General features: G+C 42.1%; 2 protein-coding genes across 3 annotated transcripts; one reads left to right on the forward strand and one right to left on the reverse strand.

Annotated features, from left to right (window-relative positions):
• Positions 1-1,162: 1,162 nt before the first annotated feature.
• On the reverse strand, positions 1,163-5,758 carry LOC129821743 (stress-associated endoplasmic reticulum protein 1-like). The gene is made up of 3 exons (XM_055879363.1): positions 5,549-5,758; positions 5,300-5,375; positions 1,163-1,800 (listed from the first exon to the last, which is right to left on the reverse strand). The coding sequence occupies exons 1-3, from the start codon at positions 5,630-5,632 to the stop codon at positions 1,760-1,762; spliced, it is 201 nt and encodes a 66-aa protein (XP_055735338.1). The 5' UTR covers positions 5,633-5,758; the 3' UTR covers positions 1,163-1,759.
• A 371-nt stretch (positions 5,759-6,129) lies between these two features.
• On the forward strand, positions 6,130-13,190 carry LOC129821742 (eukaryotic translation initiation factor 2A-like). Of its 2 annotated transcripts, XM_055879361.1 has the most exons (14): positions 6,130-6,236; positions 6,590-6,659; positions 6,758-6,829; positions 7,071-7,189; positions 7,628-7,727; positions 8,527-8,609; positions 8,840-8,913; positions 9,004-9,148; positions 9,278-9,394; positions 9,702-10,276; positions 11,622-11,735; positions 11,935-12,051; positions 12,564-12,629; positions 12,770-13,190. In XM_055879361.1, exons 1-14 carry the CDS (start codon positions 6,209-6,211, stop codon positions 12,833-12,835), a joined length of 1,746 nt encoding a protein of 581 aa, XP_055735336.1. In that variant the 5' UTR covers positions 6,130-6,208; the 3' UTR covers positions 12,836-13,190. The 2 variants fall into 2 exon arrangements, with proteins under 2 accessions (XP_055735336.1, XP_055735337.1); XM_055879362.1 differs by lacking the exons at positions 6,130-6,236; positions 6,590-6,659; positions 6,758-6,829; positions 7,071-7,189 and adding an exon at positions 7,838-7,981 and having other exon boundaries at positions 7,641-7,727.
• The last annotated feature ends 7,800 nt before the right edge of the window (positions 13,191-20,990 follow it).

Below are 20,990 nucleotides of genomic sequence, written 5' to 3' on the forward strand. Positions count from 1 at the left end.
ATTCTGATATGTCCACTAAAGGCCAAAGGTCAAAGTTCTGTTGACCCGAACGTTCCAAAAATTATTATGGATAGCTGTGAATCTAAGCTTTCCAATGATATATGATTAAAGGGTATAAGTAAGCAATAACTTGTATACAGACATCGTCATAGGGTGCTAATCTCTATGGGCAAAATTAATGGGATGGAGGGATGAAAGAAAGTAATAACACACAAAAAGCTACCAATGCTGCACTGCTACTACACATTTTCAAATTCTAGGGACTAAAAGCCCAATTTGCACAGGACTAGTATTACTATGGAACGCCAGTTAATTATTACCCCAGCATGTCCGTTTTTCCAGTGGACGATTCGGACGGGATTAGTTTTACCAAACTGCCCCTGTAAATCTTTTTTTTCCTCATTCAAAATTGACCGTTATGACAGACGCCTGGATGCCCTTCTAGGCGTGAAGATATTTCACATCTAGGGATATCCTAATATTGGTCTAATGGCCTTCAGTTGGGTAAAAGTCCAAATAATAATGCATATCAATAAGAACCATGAACTGTAACCTATGCAGACATTTAATTAACTGATGTATTTGGCAATTTATCAATTAATTGGCACAATATTGTCCACTTTATCTTTTAAAAGAAGTATGTCACTGGGAAAGTTGATATATGACAAAACAGAGCATTCATCTGTAGGCTACGTGTATAGCACTTTGAAGAATCAATTTCTTCCCATGTTCTTACCCAAACTGGGCCCAGCACCTGTTAAACTCTGTAATATCCCTCAAAACACAGGGATGACGATTCGCACAGGGTAAGTATTATCAGAGGAGTTTGCCGAAAAACAGTAGGTTTTTATGGCTGGGATAATAAACCTTCCTTGACATGGCAGATTCGGACGGGACTAAATTGACAGATGTTACTGAGCTCCACCAGTAAAACTTATCCCATCTGAACATTTTAGAGCACATACATTTTCATACTCCCCCCCCCCCCCCATGGGAATCAAACCCACAACCCTGGTGTTGCAAGTGCCATGCTCTACCAACTGAGCCACACAGGACCAGTTGTTTGTTTATATTCCTCTTTCAATACAACATTACACATTTGAAGTGCATGAACCCATACAATGTTATTTGGCATGCAGCCACTCAAGAAAATAACATGTCAAACCATAACAAGGACACACCTTTTTTTTTATTTGTTTAAGCAGAAATAGTAGATGTCATTGTTTTAGCCAAACAGTGCAAATCTTCTGATTCAAAAGACCTTTCATTTCCTTTCGTTGACTGAAGTAATTACTGGAAATACAGAAAAGGCGTCACATAACATATTCATTATAATATAAAGGGTATAAGACACCAGATACTGGCCGTGTACAACCAAGAATAGTTAAGAGTTTAGTCCTAGAATGAAGTCACTGTGGTCTTGTGTTCCGGAATTTATACCACAGGAGAATATCAGACATTCACTCCATTTGGTTTTGGCACATCAATCAACACATACAGCAGTCATTACTGTACAAATACCCATGTAGTTCCCTGAAACAACATCTCCAATCTTTTTTTTCTTCTTTCAGTTATGTAAGGCAAAGATGACAAGGGTGTGCTTACCCTGTTTGGCAATGCCAAAGAGGGGAAAAGAGAAATAGGGAAAAAAGGAATGGACAGATGGTAGTTAATCATCTTCAGTCTTGTGAGGCACCATGAAACCACTTGATGTGTAGAGGAATGCTGGAAACAGGTGATGGCGGTAGGGCTCCTGATATTACATTCCCATTCGAATGCTCTGAATGATCTGGAAGATTGCTGAAAAATAATCAGAGAACACTATTAAGCATTCGATACGTTTGAGAGAGGGATATTAAATAGGGCCCTCAATCACATTACATAAACTGATAGTTCCACTGTGGTTTATATACTCTTGATTTATTTATCCCACTTGTGGAAGGGAAAAAAACATGCGTGATAGTATGACGTAGCAAATACAAACCCATCTTATCTTTAGATTGAGCATTTAAATACAGAGGTTATTCCTGCTTCTATCAAATAGCAGGGGGTTGGTGAGATTAGATTGATGAACTGGCGTCTTGTTCCCAGACAAGCTAAACACCTTCTTCGCCCGCTTTGAGAAGAACACAGTGCCACCGACGTGGCCCGCTCCCAGGGACTGTGGGCTCTCGTTCTCCATTGCCGTCGTGAGTAAGACATTTAAACGTGTTAACCCTCGCAAGGCTGCCGGACCAGACAGCATCCTTAGCCGCGTCCCCAGAGCATGTGCAGACCAGCTAGCTGGTTTGTTTACGGACATATTCAATCTCTCCCTACCCCAGTCTGATGTTCACCCTTGTTCCTGTACCCAAGAAAGCAAAGGTAACTGAGCTAAATGACTATCGCCCTGTAGCACTCACTTCTGTCATCATGAAGTGCTTTGAGAGGCTAGTTAAGGATCATATCACCTCCACCTTACCCGACATCCTAGACCCACTTCAATGTGCATACCAATAGATCCACAGACGATGCAATCGCCATCACACTGCCCTATCCCATCTGCACCGCCCGCAACCGCAGGGCTCTCCAGAGGGTGGTGTAGTCTGCCCAACGCATCACTACCTGCCCTCCAGGAAATCTACAGCACCAAAACTGTGACAGAGAGACAGAAAAACAGCTTCTGTCTCAAGGCCATCAGACTGTTAAATAGCCATCAATAGCCAGCTACCATCCGGTTACTCAACATTGCACCTTAGAGGCTGCTGCCCTATATACATAGACATGGAATCACTGGCCACTTTAATAATGTTTACATACTGCTTTACTCATGTCATATGTATTCTATTCCACTGTATTTTAGTCAATGCCACTCGACATCGCTCGTACTAATATTTATATATTTTTGAACTCCATTCTTTTACTTTTAGATTGTTGTGAATTGTTAGAAACTACTGCACTGTTGGAGCTAGGAACACAAACATTTCGCTACACCCGCAATAACATCTGCAAAATATGTGACCAATAAAATTTTATTTGAATCTGAAAAATGTATGTGCGCTCCTATTCAGCAGTAGCCTGCTGGCTATGGTATCACTACAGCATACAAATCAAGTCACATATACTTAGTAGATGTTTTGCGGGTGTAGCGAAATGCTTGATTGTTGGATAGGACCTTGCAAAAGTAACACTAAAGTAACACCTTTCAGTCAAACAGCACTTATTTGAGAGACTGATGTTTGATATCATATTGCATCTCCTAACCTAGCCAAAGAATGTACTCTTAAGCAGTGTAGGCAAGCATACCGTTACTCCTAAAAGCCAATTTATGCTTGATTTGAAAATGTGGTTGGAGGCTCCGTATGGAGGGTGTGAAGCAATTGTGGAGCATCCAGAGGGATGCAGAGGCCAAACTGAGCTCCATACCGCATCGCCATGCGCCTCCAAAATGCTGTAACAATGAGATGATTGGTTGACGATAGGTGGGGCCGGGAGGTCCTGTATAAACACAAACTCACTTCCTTGACAAGAGCTCTGCGCTACTCCACAAAGCGCAAGAAGTATGAATGCCCTGACTTCTGCAGAGGCCGTATCACCTTAAATGCTGCACGGCCAATGCAGATGTCAGATGGACATAAAAGGCGCTGCATGGTCAAAGGATCTTATGTTATTTTCAGAGGTAGACTGGCTCTAGCAGCCAAAAACTCCACCTAAACATTCATCGATTCTCATTTGCATTACGGTTCTAGAATCAAAACCTATTACGTTCATATCAAATCAAAACAATTTCACAAATGCAAAATATACCCTTAAATGTACATTATTTTATCTGGATTTATTGCAGTTACAGCCGGCAGTATTTTTCAGTTCCAATGTGTTTCTGGCGGCCTTCTTCCATTACACAGAGGTGTTTGGAGCATGCTCTATAGCTAATTAGCACAGGTGGTCGCCACTGTCTTCCGTAAACACACGCTGTAACATGGAGATAATGTCCGTGTGATTGCCAGAAGATACTGACCCTACCGTTATACTGGTTTACACTGAGCTGCACTGAGGTTCGGAACGCAATTGCCATTGCAAAATGCATTGAGGTAAGTTTTCTGACCCATATCTCGAGCCGGCTCCACGGTGTCTTAATGTAACCATGATGGCGTTCTGACCTCAGTGCAGCTCAGTGTAAACAGGTGTAACGGTAGGGTCAGTATCTTCTGGCAAGGCTGTGTGGGAACACTAACCCAAACCCTATAAAAAAGGTGTTTGGTAATTTAACCTTTTGTTTTTTGAAAGTTATTTCTCGCTGATATGAAAGATGTGATCCTTATGTTTCCAAAACTGTACCGCAAGCCTCGCATGTTCACGTTGAAACCTCGCCTTTGAGCACGACTCTCAGTTCCATTATATTACAAATAAGAAAGTCACTGAATGAAGGCCTCTTCTGTATTTTTTTCTCCAAAAAACAAAACGTTAAATTGATACACACCTTTTATCCGGTTAGTATTCCCACAAAGCCATATATCCATGTTACGTGTTTACGAAAGACAGAGGGACCACCTGTGCTAATGTAACAGTTGTAACTTTACGTCGTCCCCTCGCCCCGACACGGGCGCGAACCAGGGACCCTCTGCACACCTCAGCAACTGACACCCACGAAGCACAGTCGTTACCCATCGCTCCACAAAAGCCGCGGCCCTTGCAGAGCAAGGGGAAACCCTACTTAAGTCTCAGAGCAAGTGACGTAACTGATTGAAATGCTACTAGCGCGCACCCGCTAACTAGCTAGCCATTTCACATCCGTTACACTAATTAGTTCTCTATAACATGCTCCGAACACCTGTGTGTAAAAGAAGAAGGCCACCAGAAACGTGTTGTCACTGAAAAATACTGTTGGCTGCAACTAGATGTGACATGAAAGTAAATGGCTTTAGGTTTCTAGAACTGTGTCGCAATTAAGAATCGATTCAAGCTTAGAGTATTTGGCTGCCAGAGCCAGTCTACCTCTGAAAATAACATAAGGTCCTTGGTAACGTTAGGCTTCTTAAGAGTACATACTGGGCTAGTTCAGACCAAGGGTGGGCTCTTAACTAAAGTCCCCCGGGAAGAAGTTACCTCCATCAATAGGCGCTAAAGGTAGTTATAGTGTCTATGAATGGGGAACTCCTTACCTGAATCACATAATATTAGCTGCGTAAAACATTTGGTTTATCATGAGACAGACGTTTTCAATCAGTTCTAAAACATGGGGAAATAAACCAATAATGTATAACATGTTTGTATACATCATTGGGAAAAAAACGCGTGTACACTGTACATATGCATTCACCTGATCCGCAGACGACAAAGATGAATAATGCCAGAAGCCATGGTCCCACCGCCACCTTGTCTTCACCTGGATTTCTCTGCAGAAATAGATCAGAAACCAACATCAAGATACATCAAAATGTTGAAGTAGACTTTTAGATATTTTGAAACTATTCAAACTAGTAACTAGGCTATTATTTTCAAACAAAATAGAAATGTATCTAGTACAGTCTTCACTGACTATTGATTGATTGTATCCCAAAAAACTTACCGTGGATTTGGCCACATTGCCTCTCAGCGTGATGTTTTTGCTGTGTTTCTCGTTGGCCATGCGTATTCTCTGTTTTGCAACCATTGTTTAAGCTAATTGTAGCCTTTTAGCTATTGATTATTTATGAAGTTGTAGCTGTCAAATGTAGACAGTAAGCTAATTTCCAGAGCTCGGTCGCCGTTTAGTGACGAGTGAGTGGTGGAGTCCGTTTTGCATGCCCCGGTACCCGGGCGTAATAGACTTTAGACCATTCCAATTGGTCCTTCAGGAAAATCTCGATTAAGCGGGGCACCGGATCATGCTAAACGAACTCCACCATTGGCAGGGTGTCTCGAACTTGTCTACGTACACACAAAGCAGACCACTCCCACACAGGAAAGGCTATTCCGTGGTCGTGTCATTCCTCAAATGTTTTTTATTTTCTAAGAAAGAATACAAAATGGCTAAAAGCATTTCATTAAAATATATATTTTTTATAGATCGGGTATTTATTTGTTCATAAATAACATTCAATTTAGGAGTGAATTTATTATGGACATAAAATGTGATTACCGGTAGTCACATATTTCATGATGACGTGGCCAATGTTCCAATGACACGCCCCTTTTTTCTTGAGACTTCCGCATTTCCTTTTGCAGATTATTCTCTTTCCGGTACATCATGGCGCCCCCCATACCTATTTTAGCAGGTGGGTTACTTTATTGAAGAGTAAACTCTTTATTTGTTGTTTACGTGTTGTGTTATATGTTAACCTGGGTTGTAGAATATACGCAACGGCCCATCTTAACTGTCATGTGAGTTGGAATGCTGAATAATTTCCTTCATTTCAAGTCGACTGTGACCTGCTGTTGTCAGAGTAATAGTGTTACAAGCTAGCCAAATACTTCATAAACATTTTGGCAGATGCTGTAGCATGCAAACCCAATTCCGTTCCTATCAGATTTACTTCCTGCTGATGATAATGTGGCCAATTCTTTAATTTTACATAGCTATTACATCAGTGATTTTAGATTAACTACTGCTGTTATTGTGATCACACAGTCCGGGGATCTGACGGGACAGTGCTGCTCCGTGGACCACCAAACTGCGAAAAGAATGCAGATTTTCAAAGGTCATTCCCCTTCTATCAATTTTAAATTGTTAGCCAAATCAATCACTGTGCAACTGTTTCAAATTCTATTTTTTATTTACTAAACCTTTCAATTTCAGGGACCCTCGGCAAAGTAGATATGTGGCTTTCAGCAAGGACGGGACATTGTTTGCGTGGTGTAATGGAGAGAAGTAAGAAAAGCTACATCATAATACTATGGCTACGTCCAAAATTGCACCCTATTCCCTTTATAGTACACCACTTTTGACTTGAGCCCTATGTATCAGTATGCAGAATTAGTATACAACCCTTGCATGCTGTAGTGTGAATGACATTAGTCCTGTAGACTACCTCTTCAGTCATTGGAATATTTTGCATGTGTTGAGACTGTTCCGATTACAGTAGTTTTCATGCCCATGTTTTGTTTGTCAGGGTCACTGTTGTGAAGGTTGCAGATGGCTCTCAAGTCAGGTTGTTTGACCTTCCAAAGACTGCAATGTTGGAGTTCTCTCCGCTGAACACTGTGCTGGCTACATGGCAGGTGTATAGCAGTAAGTTTCCATAACTACATTGAACTGCAATAAAACATTATACGGTTTGGTTAGATGATGATAAATGGAAAACACTGACTCTTGATATTGTACTCCTTAGCATATTTCAGGAATCTATTTATGACTGAAGGGCTCTACACACTACGCAAATGGAGTGATTGAGAGTCACTTTCTATGTAGTTCTATGGACCTTTTATTCACAGAATTTTTGTTTGGCATATTTTTTTAGAACAGACCGTATACGTTACTCTGTTTGCTTAGTGTATTAGAGCCTTCAAGCAGGCACACAAGTAGGGAGTCGAAATGTATTCCGTTTGAAACTAGATATAATTTGAATGTCCATGTCCATTGCAATGTATGGTTTGTGGTTGTTTGTGCTGCACTAGCAATCATCTTTACAATAAGTAATGTAATTATAGTTTCCCTTTCTCTTGTCAGAGACACAGGACAACCCACAGGGAGATGCCAACTTGCAGCTGTGGGATTTGAAAACTGGGACCTGCCTCAAGGCTCTCTACCAGAAGAAGGTACAGGGATGGTGAGTTTGCACAGTGTTCTATTATTGTGTGTTTGTCCATCTGTAAAGAAATGCAGAGGATTAGCCAGCAGCATAACACCCTGCATCCCACTACTGGCTTTCCTCTCAAGCTAAGCAGGGTCGGTCCTGGTCGGTCCCTGGATAGGAAACCAGATTCTGCTGGAAGTGGTGTTGGAGGTCCAGTAGGGGGCACTTTTCCCTCTGGTCTAAGGAGATCCCAATGCCCCGGGGCAGTGAAGGGGACATTACCCTGCGTAAGTTGCCGTCTTTCAGATGGGACATTAAAACAGGTGTCCTGACTCTCTGTGGTCACTAAAGATCCCATGGCACTTATCATAAAAGTAGGGGTGTTAGCCGGTGTCCTGGCTAAATTCCTATTCTGGCCCCTTTCAATCACCCCCAGCTTCCAATTGGCTCATTCATCCCCTTTCTTTCCCCCTGTAACTCTTCCCCAGGTTGTTGCTGTAAAAGAGAATATGTTCTCAGTCAACTTACCTCGAAACATAAGGGTAAATAAATACATTAGTGACTGAGTTAGAAACTGGTTCTCCTGTGTGCCCGCTAAGCTAAAGCCTAGGCCCAAGTCTATGACAAGGTTACTAATCATGTGAGTGTGATTTAATTAATGATGGACTTGGGAAGGCTAGATAATGTCTTCCACCACTATGTCCTACTGTCGGTCATTATCACCTCGCGCTCCATTGAATAGAAACTGAAAATGGTGAGAGTTTTTAGTTATGTTTGCATCGTGCCCTTTATTTTCTGAACAGATCATTTTTTGTCTTGTCAATGTGTACAGGTGTCCAAGTTGGTCAGATGACGAGAAGATTGCGGTCAGGAGTGTTAACAATGAACTTCACTTTTTTGAGAACAACGATTTTAGTAAGTGTCTTCATTGGCCCCTTTCTTGTCCACCATAAATTGTATTTATTCAACCAGGAATTCCCATTGAGGTCAAGAGATCTCCTTAACAATGGAGAACAAGCTATGATGGCAGCTCCCTACTGATGTGACACACAGAACCAATAATTTATTGAGAGAACTAGGTAGTGATTGTGCACTTTATATTGTAAGTACCAATATTTTTATTAGTTAATCATCTCTTTTTCCAGTCACCATTGCCAATAAGCTTCACTTGCAGAACGTGTCTGAGTTTATGCTGTCCCCTGGAAGTCAGCCTAGTAAGGTATACCTCTGTTTTGTCTTGTTTTCATATATCTGTTTGGTTAGCTGACTGTAGAGGTTATTGACATTTGCCACTGTGTTTCTGCTGAAGGTGGCTGTTTATGTCCCTGGGACCAAAGGTGCCCCCTCGTTTGTCCGGCTATACCAATACCCCAACTTTGGTGGCCCGACCTCTGCTCTGGCCAACAAGAGTTTCTTTAAGGCCGACAGGGTGACCATGCTATGGAACAAAAAAGGTTGGTCAACGTTTCTAATATAATTATGTTAAGTAAATGTTATGGAGAATGTGTGGTTTGCGTTTTCCTAATAAAGTTTGTAGTTGTAGAAGATTACTGCCATGACGATTTTTGTTTTTTCCCCATCAGCCACTGCGGTTCTGGTGCAGGCCAGCATAGAGGTGGATAAAACAGGAGCCTCATACTACGGAGAACAAACTTTACACTACTTGGCCACCAATGGGGAGACTTCTGCGGTGCAGCTACGTGAGTCTGCAGATTTGTATATAGTGTGTTTTTACTCCACCGTTATTTGTATGTCTGAAGGCATGGTCATTCGGTATGTTTTTAGCTGTTACACTGGACATGTAGATTTGGCCTGCGTGAGCCACATTATTAAGTGTTCTCTGGCGTGAGCAGCGCGTCATTCTTCAAAAATAGAACCAGAGTGCAATTGTACGCTGAGCAGCTCGAACCTCCGAACGAGCCACGCTGCTTACGCCCAGGTTTCATTTTAATGAATTTAGCTGATGCTTTGTGGTTCATAAACGTGTGGTATCTGTGTTGTGAACAGAGAAGAACGGGCCCATCTACGATGTGGCATGGAGCCCAAGCTCCACAGAGTTCTGCGTGGTCTATGGCTTCATGCCCGCCAAGGCTACTGTCTACAACCTCAAGTGCGATCCTGTCTTCGACTTCGGCACGGGCCCCCGCAATGCCGTCTACTACAGCCCCCAGGGCCACATCCTGGTCTTGGCCGGCTTCGGGAACCTGCGGGGCCAGATGGAGGTGTGGGATGTCAAGAAGTGGAAGCAGGTGTCCAAGCCCCAGGCGCCCGACTCCACCCACTTCGCCTGGTGCCCGGATGGTGAACACGTCGTCACGTCGACCTGTGCCCCCCGGCTACGTGTCAGCAACGGCTACAAGATCTGGCACTACACCGGCACGGTTCTGTACAAGCAGGACACGCCGACGGGAACAGAGCTCTGGGAGACTGTGTGGCAGCCCTTCCCAGACGGGACATTCCCTGAGAGGCCGGTGAAGTACCAGGCAGCACCCAGCGAGCTGGGCAGCACAGAGGCCAAGACGGCCCAGGCCTACCGCCCACCTGCCCTGCGGAATAAACCGGTCACAGCCAGCTCCAAACTGGTGAGTAGAGGAAGTCCAGGGGTCAGGTTTGGGTTGTTTTCAGTAGGCATTCAATTGTAAAACAAAAATGTGCATTTAAAGAGAGTTCCTCAAATTCTAATTAGCATGTCCAATCATCTTTTAACTTACTTTATTGAGCTACACAATCAGTTTGAAACACGTTGGGTTGATTTGGACATAAAAATCATTGGTGCTAATATTAGTGATGCCAGGCATTGGTTTTGTGCCATAAATGCTGAAAAGTTAGCATTTGGAGACAGTGGCCAGGTAAACAAAACCAAAGGATGTATTGCTGTCTTACCTTGTCCATAGACTGCTTACAGAGTAAAGAAACCATGATGTCACGTGGGTGAACTATCCTTTTAACCCCCTAAGGTCAATGTCGGCGTGGAAATCTAATTAGCATAATACATTTAAAAAACGAAGTTTAAGATAGACTTCTTTTGCATTGGATGCGTCTCAATCCACCACATCTGCCGATGTCGCACTTCCGCATCTGTGGTGAAAGGTGACAGAGCTAGAGCGGTGTTAGTCAGACCATGAGACATCCCGAAAATCGTTCTTCTCACAAAATCGTCTCAACGTTTTGGCCTACAAACTATCTATGGAAAGATGAGACTCTCACAAACACGATGGTACCGTTTTGTTCTAAGACCATTACAAGTGTCAGGAGACTCTTCTGACGTCGGTACAGCCGATCTGCCAACTTCTGTCTGTAGTTTCCAAATCGTTTGGGCAACATACTAGTATTACCCCTCTGCAAAGGTGAGATTCTCACGAACATGTACAGTACCAGTCAAAAGTTTGGGGACACTTACTCATTTAAGGGTTTTCTTTATTTTTACTATTTTCTACATTGTAGAATAATAGTGAAGACATCAAAACTATGAAATAACACATGGAATCATGTATTAACCAAAAAAGTGTTAAACAAATCAAAATATATTTTGCCCCCCAAATTTTTTTGTTCCTGATCTTAACAGATATAGGAGAGACACTTCAGCGCAAACTTCCTTTCGATATTTTGGGGTTTATCTGTTGTTCCATGTAGTGAATCTGTTATTCAATGCGTTTGTATGGGCTAGTAGCAGTAAGGCCAAAAATAATTATTTCATCAAATCTGTTTTTTGTGTCTTAACATTTCTAAATCAAATAACTAAATTATCCCTGTTATGACCATCTTAAAACAATTCCATATAACTTAGTAGAACCCACACACCCCTCCCCCGGCTTAAACTCTGATGGGTTAAAGGGCCAAATAAAGTTGTATTGAATCCACCCCCGAGGAGAAAGACCTAATAGCGATGAGGGAATATCCATAAATATCCACCCTTTTCTCTGTCAGCATGAAGAGGAGCCTCCACAGAACATGAGGCCTGGCGCCACCGGGGACAAGCAGCTGTCAAAGACGGCTCTGAAGAACCAGAAAAAACGAGAGGCAAAGAAAGCAGCCAAACAGGTACAGATGCTTTGCACGATCTTCTCCGAATGTGCGGTAATGAATGAGCGAGTTGGGAGAATAGCTCAGAGCTACTGCTCGTGTCTAAGTTATCAGATGGGGAGAAGTGGGTGTTAGCGAGGTAAGCGATCTCAAGTTGTGTGTATGACGTTTGAAGGCCTTCTAGGGTTTGAACAAGTTGTGTTTTCTGCTTGCGTAGGAGATAAACCCAGATGCCCTTGAGCCTCAGTCAGACCCATCTCCAGCCAGCAGTGCTCAGCCTGAAACCTCTTGTGGCGACCCAGAGACGGACAAGAAGATCAAGAACGTTAAAAAGGTAGCAAAACACGGTCACTGTATATTACTCAGGAGTTACTGTATCAGTTGGTGGCTGAAGTACCTGTCGTAATCTGTTTGTTACTTACAAATTGACCTTACCGTAATTTTCCAGGTGCAATATACAGTACCAGTTAAAAGTTTGGACGCATCTACTCTTTCAAGGGTTTTATTTTTATTTTCTACATTGTAGGATAATAGTGAAGACATCAAAATTATGAAATATCACATATGGAACCATGTAGTAACCAAAAAAGTCGCTATTATTCTACAATATAGAAAATAGTCAAAATATAGAGAAACCATTGACTGGTTTCCCGAATGTCTGTGGGAAAGCGAGTTTTACTTCTTAGTGTAATTGACCTTTTTATTTTCACTCTTATGAAAATGATTTATCACAAGCATACTGTAGACAAATGAGTCTTCGGTAAGTTCCACTTCAAGTGTTGCCCTTTTGGTGTTGAGAATGGCTTAGCTCTACGTTAATTCTGTTCATTTCAAACTGACCCCTAGAAACTGAAAGCTATCGACGAGCTGAAAGCGCTGCAAGCAACTGGGAAACCCATTCAAAAGAACCAGGTATTATTCTGACAAACTATTGTCGCGCACACCGTCAATAAATATCCACAGTTTTTACATTTGTATATTCAACTTGAAAATATCACAGATGTGTGTTAAAATATGTATTCTCTTTTTCTCCCTTGTCATTTCTCTTTTAGCTGGAAAAGATGGAAAAGGAGGCTCAACTCATGAAAGAGCTTGAGGATCTTCAACTAAAAGTGTAAAAATAAATGACTGAATTTGTTCATGAATAAAACACAAAACATCCTTGCCATATGATCAAGATCCAAGAGCACTCCCAAAGCTATATTTAATGGACACAAATTCGGATCTCATACAATCTTTACTACTTGTCACATTTGAAAGTAAATTTGAGCCTTAAAAGCATCAAGGCGCTATTGCTATGCAATGTATGTACAGGTTATTAAAGCCAGTGATAATACATATTATTTAGAATTGATGTATATAGTAAGCAGTTAAAGGTTTCAACAGCTAGGTGTTACGTTGGTTTTTACTTTAAGTTGAATTAACTAGTTTCAGTTCATTGAGATTCTGAAATAAAAACATTTTAAAAAGGTATGCTGCCAAAAGTTGTTCTTTCATGGTTCTAAGAAATGGTTGCTAATTTCATAAATCGCCACAAAAAAAAGTATAATTGAGAATAGTTTGTGTGATGTCACTGTTATTGATTGAATTGGGTTTTCATTGGACGAGAGCATTGCCAATCACGGTTCTTCCTTGCCATTGGCAACCACACAACACACCAGTGATATTGTAACCACCCGAAAAGGTTAACCGAGAAAAATAAATATTTATGTAGAAAACGTTTTTGTGGTCTCAAGGGTCGGCGGAGAAGCAAAATAGAATCCATCGTTCTATATTGGGTTAGGCTGTACTGGACTGTACACGACATGGATGATAGTTCTGATGGAATGGGTGGGGATGATGAATGTCATGGGCCTGGATGGTTTGGGGTGAAAAGGAAAAAGAATGACCCTTCTATAAGCGCTGCTGACAGCAGTGGCACTTCTAGTGTTGCGAGGGTGAAGGTAGTGAAAAACGAAAGTAATGTGTCGAAGTGGAAAGTTGTAATCGTGTTTGATGAGACCACGGGGTCTTATCTACTGTGCAACCTATTCTATTAACCAATGGTGTAAGAAAGATAGGTGAAGTCACATTAGCCGGATTCGTTGGTTAATATTCTGTGCTGACCATGTTCAACCGGGGACGATTCTGAAAATGAATACTCTCAATGGGAAGAAAAAAACAAGTTATGTTCCTGGAGCTTCGGCTAAGCTGAGGGGGGTCATTTCCGGGATTCCACTATCTATGTCCATAGATGATATAAAATAAAATGTAGAAGGGAGCATAGTGGTTGAAGACAAAAGGCTGTTCAGTAAGAAAGGGGCAGAGAAGCGAAAGCCTGTCAGTATTATTCATGTTTGAGAAGGTTTAGCCTAAGGAAGTTCAGATGGGCTTCCTGGCTGTCGCTGTTAGAGAGTTTGTCCCGCCTCCATTAAGGTGTTTTAAATGCCAACGAATGTTACATGTAGTGTCTCTGTGCAAAGAAAAGAAAACATGTACCAAGTGGGGAGGGGAACAGGATCATGGTGAACGTGGAAACAATGTCAAGATTAACTGTTGTAATAGTGGGGGGAACACGATGCCGCATTTGGTGGATGCCGGGTGCAGAAAGAGGCTAGAGGTCCATATATATATAAAATAACTCATTATGTTTCTCATGCAGAGGCTGCAAGGCAGATTGGAACTATTAGACAGAATGATGGAGATAATAGGGTCAGTCCTGGAATAAGTGGAACTAAGGTAGGAAATGTTGCTTGTTTTGGTCCAGGCACGGATACCAGACCTGTTTAGAAATCTTGCTCTCACAAATGTGTTGTGTCAAAGAACACCTTGTTAGTTAATCAGATTGACTTCATAGCCTTAATTGGAAAGGTTACCGACCTGACTGTGTTTGTGCAAAGGACAACTGCCACGTTAAAGATCATTGTGGAAGCAGCAACAGAGTATTTAGGAGTAACAGTTACTGTCACCATGGCTGTTGATATGTTGACTCCTAATGATGGAATGTTACTGTCACCATGGTTGTTGATATGTTGACTCCTAATAATACTAATGATGGAATGTTACTGTCACCATGGTTGTCGATATGTTGACTCCTAATAATACTAATGATGGAATGTCTCAGTATGATGATAATCCAAGTTATGGTTTTTGTTATCCTTCAGTGGAATGCCAGAAGCCTTATTGCTAATGGTCAGGAGTTTAAGAAATATTGATATGGAGATCAAACTTGATGTGATATGTGTGGCTTTGACCACATCTTGATTGTATTATTCCTGGTTATTGTTCAATCAGATCTGATGGATCAATTTGACAGAGTGGTGGTTGTGCTACCTTCATAAGGGAAGATCTTGTATATCGTAATATACCTGTCCTATCTGGATATGAATGTGTGATGGTGGAAATCTACAGTGCAGGTAGTATTATTAAGTAACACCATTTTTACAACCCTTGTCAACTATCTGTAGTGATGTTTGATGAAATATCAGGAGAATTGGGCTCTAGAGAGATACGGTGCGGCAACTTTAATACACATAGTTTATGGGGAAGCACACATACAGATGCTAATGGTACTATTGTGGAAGATTTGATGGAAACGAGCATTAGTATGTCTTTGATGGATGTGGTACAAGAGTTGATGTTTGAGGGGTTACATCCTGCCTGGATCTCACCATGGCTTCTAACTCTAATGGATCTATGTGTGAATGTAATGAATGATTCTACTTGTTGGAAGTGATCATTTCCTGATTTCATGTACCATGAACATTGATGTTACTATTCTAGATAAGAGTACCATTCAGAAGATGGGGATTTCAAAAAGCAGACTGGGAAAAGTTTAGTGATCATTGCTTAAAGTCTGTTGGACAGTTGTCTTTAGAGAGGCTGGTCGACGTATGTGCTGCCTCTGTGACCTCTCTGATTTTGAGTGCTGTGAATGTATATTTGCCAGTAAGTGAAGTGGGTGAGGAAAGGAAGGGGGTTCCTTGGTGGACTGAAGAGTGCACTGCATCTATTCGAGAAAATAAATTGTGTTTACAGGACGTTGCACAGGGACAATGACTCCTGAGAATCTAGTTGATTTCCAAAGGATGAGAGCATTAGTACGTAGGGTCATTAAGTCTTTCAAGTGAAATGCATGGAGACAGTTCTGCTCTACAATAGGCAGGGGTACAGAGCTGGGGGATGTGTGGTCTATGTTCAAGAAAATGACGGGAAGAAGCAAGTCCACTCGAATTCCAGTTTTAATTGTGGGTCAAAATATGGCTGTAACTGATAAAGAAAAAGCTGTCTTGTTGGGGAAGACGTTTGCTAGGGTACATAGTGGGGTTACTTTGGATGAAGTATATAAGCAATGCAGGTGTGAGATTAAAAATGCTCATGTTAATGTGTATAAGAAAAGGGATACTGTTGACTCTTCTTTGGATGCTGTTTTCACCATACATGAGATGCGTTCAGCCTTAAAAGGCTGTGGATACACAGCACCAGGTCATGATCAGTTGTGCTATGTAATGTGTAAGCATCAACCTGATGAGGTCATACATGTTCTCCTGGGATTATTTAATACGATTTGGAGTGAGGGGGTTATACCTTCTGTTTGGAAATGTGCAATAAAGCCTGATCACCGACAACGAGGAGACAGCCTACAGGGAGGAGGTCAGAGACCTGGCAGTGTGGTGCCAGGATAACAACCTCTCCCTCAATGTGATCAAGACAAAAGAGATGAACGTGTCCACATCACCAACGAACTATCATGCTCCAAACACACCAAGAGAGTCTTGAAGAATCCCTCAGGAGATTTGGCATAGGTCCTCAGATCCTCAAAAAGTTCTACAGCTGCACCATCGACAGCATCCTGACTGGTGGCATCACCGCCTGGTATGGCAACTGCTCGGCCTCCGACCGCAAGGCACTACAGAGGGTAGTGAGTATGGCCCAGTACATCACTGGGGCCAAGCTTCCTGCCGTCCATGACCTCTATAACAGGCAGTGTCAGAGGAAGGCCCTAAAAATTGTCACAGACTCCAGCCACGTTAGTCATAGACTGTTCTCCCTGCTGCCGCATGGCAGCAAGCGGTACCGGAGCGCCAAGTCTAGGTCCAAAATGCTTCTTAACAGCTTCTACCCCCAAGCCATAAGACTCCTAAACCGCTAACCAAATGGCTACCTGGACTATTTACATTGAACCCCCACACACACACACATTTGCTGTTGCTACTCTTTGTTTATTGTCTATGCATAGTCACTTTACCTATACCTACATGTACATATTACCTCAATTACCTCAACTAACCTGTGCCCCCGCACATTGACTCTGTACCGGTACCCCCTGTATATAGCCTCGTTATTGTTATTGTATTGTTGCTCTTTAATTATTTGATATTTTTCTATTTTCATATTTTTTTTTTTCATTTCACTTTTTTTTTTAAATCTGCATTGTTGGCTAAAGGCTTGTAAGTAAGCATTTCACTGTAAGGGTCTACACCTGTTGTATTCGGCGCATGTGACAAATAAAAGGAGATTTCATATTACCTTTTGTAAAGCCTGGTAAGGACCCTTCATGTGCTGATAGTTATAGACCAATAGCACTGACCTCTAACTTGTGTAAACTGGTGGAAAAGATGATAGTCAACAGATTGTCAAATTTCCTGGAACATAAAGGTTTATTGAGTCAATGTCAAAGTGGATTCCATAAAGGTAGATCTACTTTGGATGCATAATTAAAGGTGAGCAATGAAGTTGAAAAAACCCTGGTCATGAAAGATGTAATGGCTGTTTTTTTTATATTGAAAAGGCATACAACTCTATGGAGAGAAGGCCTACTGATTAAAATGGAAAGACTTGGTATTGGTGGGAGATTATATAACTGGGTTTTGGCCTTATTTAATCACTATTTTTGACTTAAAATAGGCTAAGTTGTATCTGATGCCTATGGAGTTGACAATGCCATTTGTCAAGGCAGTGCTATCAGTCCTATTGTGTTCAACATTATGATTAACAATGTGTTTTCGGCCTCCCGGGTGGCGCAGTGGTCTAGGGCACTGCATCGCAGTGCTAACTGCGCCACCAGAGTCTCTGGGTTCGCGCCCAGGCTCTGTGACGCACAATTGGCATAGCGTCGTCCGGGGTAGGGAGGGTTTGGCCGGTAGGGATATCCTTGTCTCATCGCGCTCCAGCGACTCCTGTGGCGGGCCGGGCGCAGTGCGCGCCAACCAAGGGGGGGCCAGGTACACGGTGTTTCCTCCGACACATTGGTGCGGCTGGCTTCCGGGTTGGAGGCGCGCTGTGTTAAGAAGCAGTACGGCTGGTTGGGTTGTGCTTCGGAGGACGCATGGCTTTCGACCTTCGTCTCTCCCGTGCCCGTACGGGAGTTGTAGCGATGAGACAAGGTAGTAATTACTAGCGATTGGATACCACGAAAATTGGGGAGAAAATGGGATAAAATTAAAAATAAAAAAAACAATAAAAAAAACCAATGTGTTTTCGAATGTAGGTAGGGGTATTGGGGCTTCCCTATATGCTGATGATGGAGCTATTTGGAAGAGGGGAGGAATGTCTCTCGTGACCAAATCTATTCAACAAGCTATAGTGGATGTGGAAAGATGGTCGATCGACTAGGGTTTTAAATTGTCAGTGGCGAAGTCTTTCGGAAATAGGAAGTTGCTGATAATATACAGTTGTTTCTCTATGGACAGCTTATGGGGAGGGTTTCTGAGTACAAATATTTGGGTCTATGGTTCAATGAGGGATATACATGGAAAGATCATGTCATAAATGTTGAAAAAGTGTAAAGAAGGTGGAGAATCTTATGCGCTCGGTCTCAGGTTATGAATGGGGTACTGACAAACAATTGTTGATGGATATTTATAGAGCTCTGATCAGGACGGAAATTGATTACGGGTGTATAGTTTATAGAATGGCGGCGAAGACATGGCTTCAGAGGCTGGACAGAATCCAGTATATAGCTTTAAGGATATGTATTGGTGCATTTAAATCAACATCTGTATGTGCCTTACTAGTGGAGGCAGGTGAGATGCCTTTGGATATACGACGTAAAAAAGTGTCATTACCTTATTAGGTTAGGCTGAAAGGCAGTGAGGTTGACCATCCCACTGCTACTGTTCTAGATGACTGTTGGGAATATACTAGTAGACATGGTTTTGGTTGGACAGTTGTAAAGCTTGCTGATGAGAGTGGTTTGAGGGAGTTGGAGGTTGACCCTTCTGTGGTGATAGGGGATGTTCCTCCACGGTTACGCCCAGATCCTGTTGTTGATCTAACCTTGGCAGAGAAAAGGAAAGATTGGTCAGAAGTCAGGGATATAGGGAAACTGGTTGATAATTACAATGGTAGAAGTTTTTATGCTTTTTTCTGCTTTTCACAGATGGATCCACAGGAGCACAGGAGCAGGCGTTGACGTTCCTGAATTTAATGTGCAGATATGTAGAAGACTAACAGATGAACTGTCAGTGTACAGTTGAACTGTTTTCGATAGTAGTTGCCCTCTAGTGGGTGGAGGACGTACAACCTGTCAGAATTATAGTAGGCTCAGATTCCCTGTCTGTATTGAATAGTTTATCATTTGGCAAATCTAATAGGAGTGACATACTATTGGAGGTATTAATGTTATTATGGAGAATTGAGAGACTGGGTGTAGTAGTGAGATTCTGCTGGGTCCCAGCCCATTTGGGTGTGGAAGGGAATGAAATTGTAGACCATTTAAAATGAGATATATAAATAATATTAATGTTCCACTGGGTAAAGGTGAGGGCAAAAGTAAGATCAGAGCCATTTTGATAGTGTGGCAGAAGAGATGGGTCATTGAGGTTGGGGGGTTAGGAAGGGATTTGAGGGATGGGGTCTATTAAAGGTTAATAGGGCTGTTTTTTATTTTCCCAGTAGTACTGAGTTAGGTATGAGGATTTAATATTGTAAACCGTGATTGACCACACACTCCAGCACGGCATGCACCTTTAACGTTTGTTTGCGGACTGCAATCATATAATAGAAGAAGGTTTTTCCCACACAAAAGGCTTTGCCCAAGTCTTAGTCTTAAGTAAATTCTAGTTGCATATAATAAACGTTGTTGTGGTGAATTCTAGTAATTGTTCTAGGAGGTGATCCTGCGGGGTTCGTGCTGATTGTACAGAGATTGTGACAGCCGGTTAAATGGCGTCCCTTGAGAAAGCAAGAACAAGATATATGTCAGGAGAAGTGCAGTATTATCATAAGGAGTCGTGTACTTGGAATACGGAGGAGGAATGGACGGGAAAAAGAGAGGCAGAGGAGGTCTAAGAGAGGGAGAGAAGAAGATGGTCGGTTAAAAATGGCAGAAGAATGGTAGGAAGTGTAAGCAGAGGGAGCTGAAGACAGGAGGAGGAATGGAAGTGAATGAGGTCGAAGTATCAGAAGTGGTAGGTGTGGTGAAGTTCTCGGAGCCCGAGGCTTGCACCGAGGGTCAGGATAAAGATGAGTCTGTGACAGTAGGAGTGAAGTTTTGGGAAAAAGGGCCTTTTGGCTGATCCATTTGTGGTTTCAGGGTGGGTGAAAACAGATTTGGGTATTGTAACCAGAAGAGGTCTTGTGATAGTTTGTGTTTCTGCTGATCAGAGGGAGAAGGTGCTCGGCATTAAACAAATGGGGGCAAGAAATGAGAATTGTTTCGCTCTCAAAGGGCGCCATTGAAAGGAGTGATTACAGGGGTAGCAGTAAATGTTAAAGTTGACCAACTGAAGGGGAAGATTCCTGTTGTTTGTTGTGCTCGTTGTTTATTGTGTGACGCAGACAGGGTGGCAAGAGTGGTGAAACAGAAGAGACATTGTCTGTTATTTTGAGTGAAGAAAGTAGAGGAAGATGGTTCAAGGTGGAGGGATCCTGAGAGGAGTGTGTGACTAGTAGATCTGTACCAGTACAGAGGGATAGGCCAACAAGTGATATATGTTTCAGTAAGATTGGATTTTTAGCATTTATAGCAATGGTTATCAATTGTACTGCAGGGATGGAATGTAAGTTGCAGAAAATTGAGGTTGTGGTGGCAGCTGCAGAGAGGTATTTGGGTGTATGAGACTTGACATCAGAAGAGTTACATGGTGTGTTAAGAGGTGATGTCCTATCCTATCAGGTTGTTGGCATGAGGTAGGTCTAAATAGATTTAAATAGTGGAGTATTTATTCGGTGAATAAAAAAATGTGAGTGTAGTGTTAGATGGTAGGGTATTTATTTATTTTACAAGCAAAGTATAAGAGAGTTGTACTCCAGTCTAGTAGGTGGCGGTAATGCAACATATTGGATGCCATC

The sequence above is a fragment of the Salvelinus fontinalis genome, chromosome 24, assembly GCF_029448725.1.
Source record: "Salvelinus fontinalis isolate EN_2023a chromosome 24, ASM2944872v1, whole genome shotgun sequence".
Classification (NCBI taxonomy): Eukaryota; Metazoa; Chordata; class Actinopteri; order Salmoniformes; family Salmonidae; genus Salvelinus; species Salvelinus fontinalis.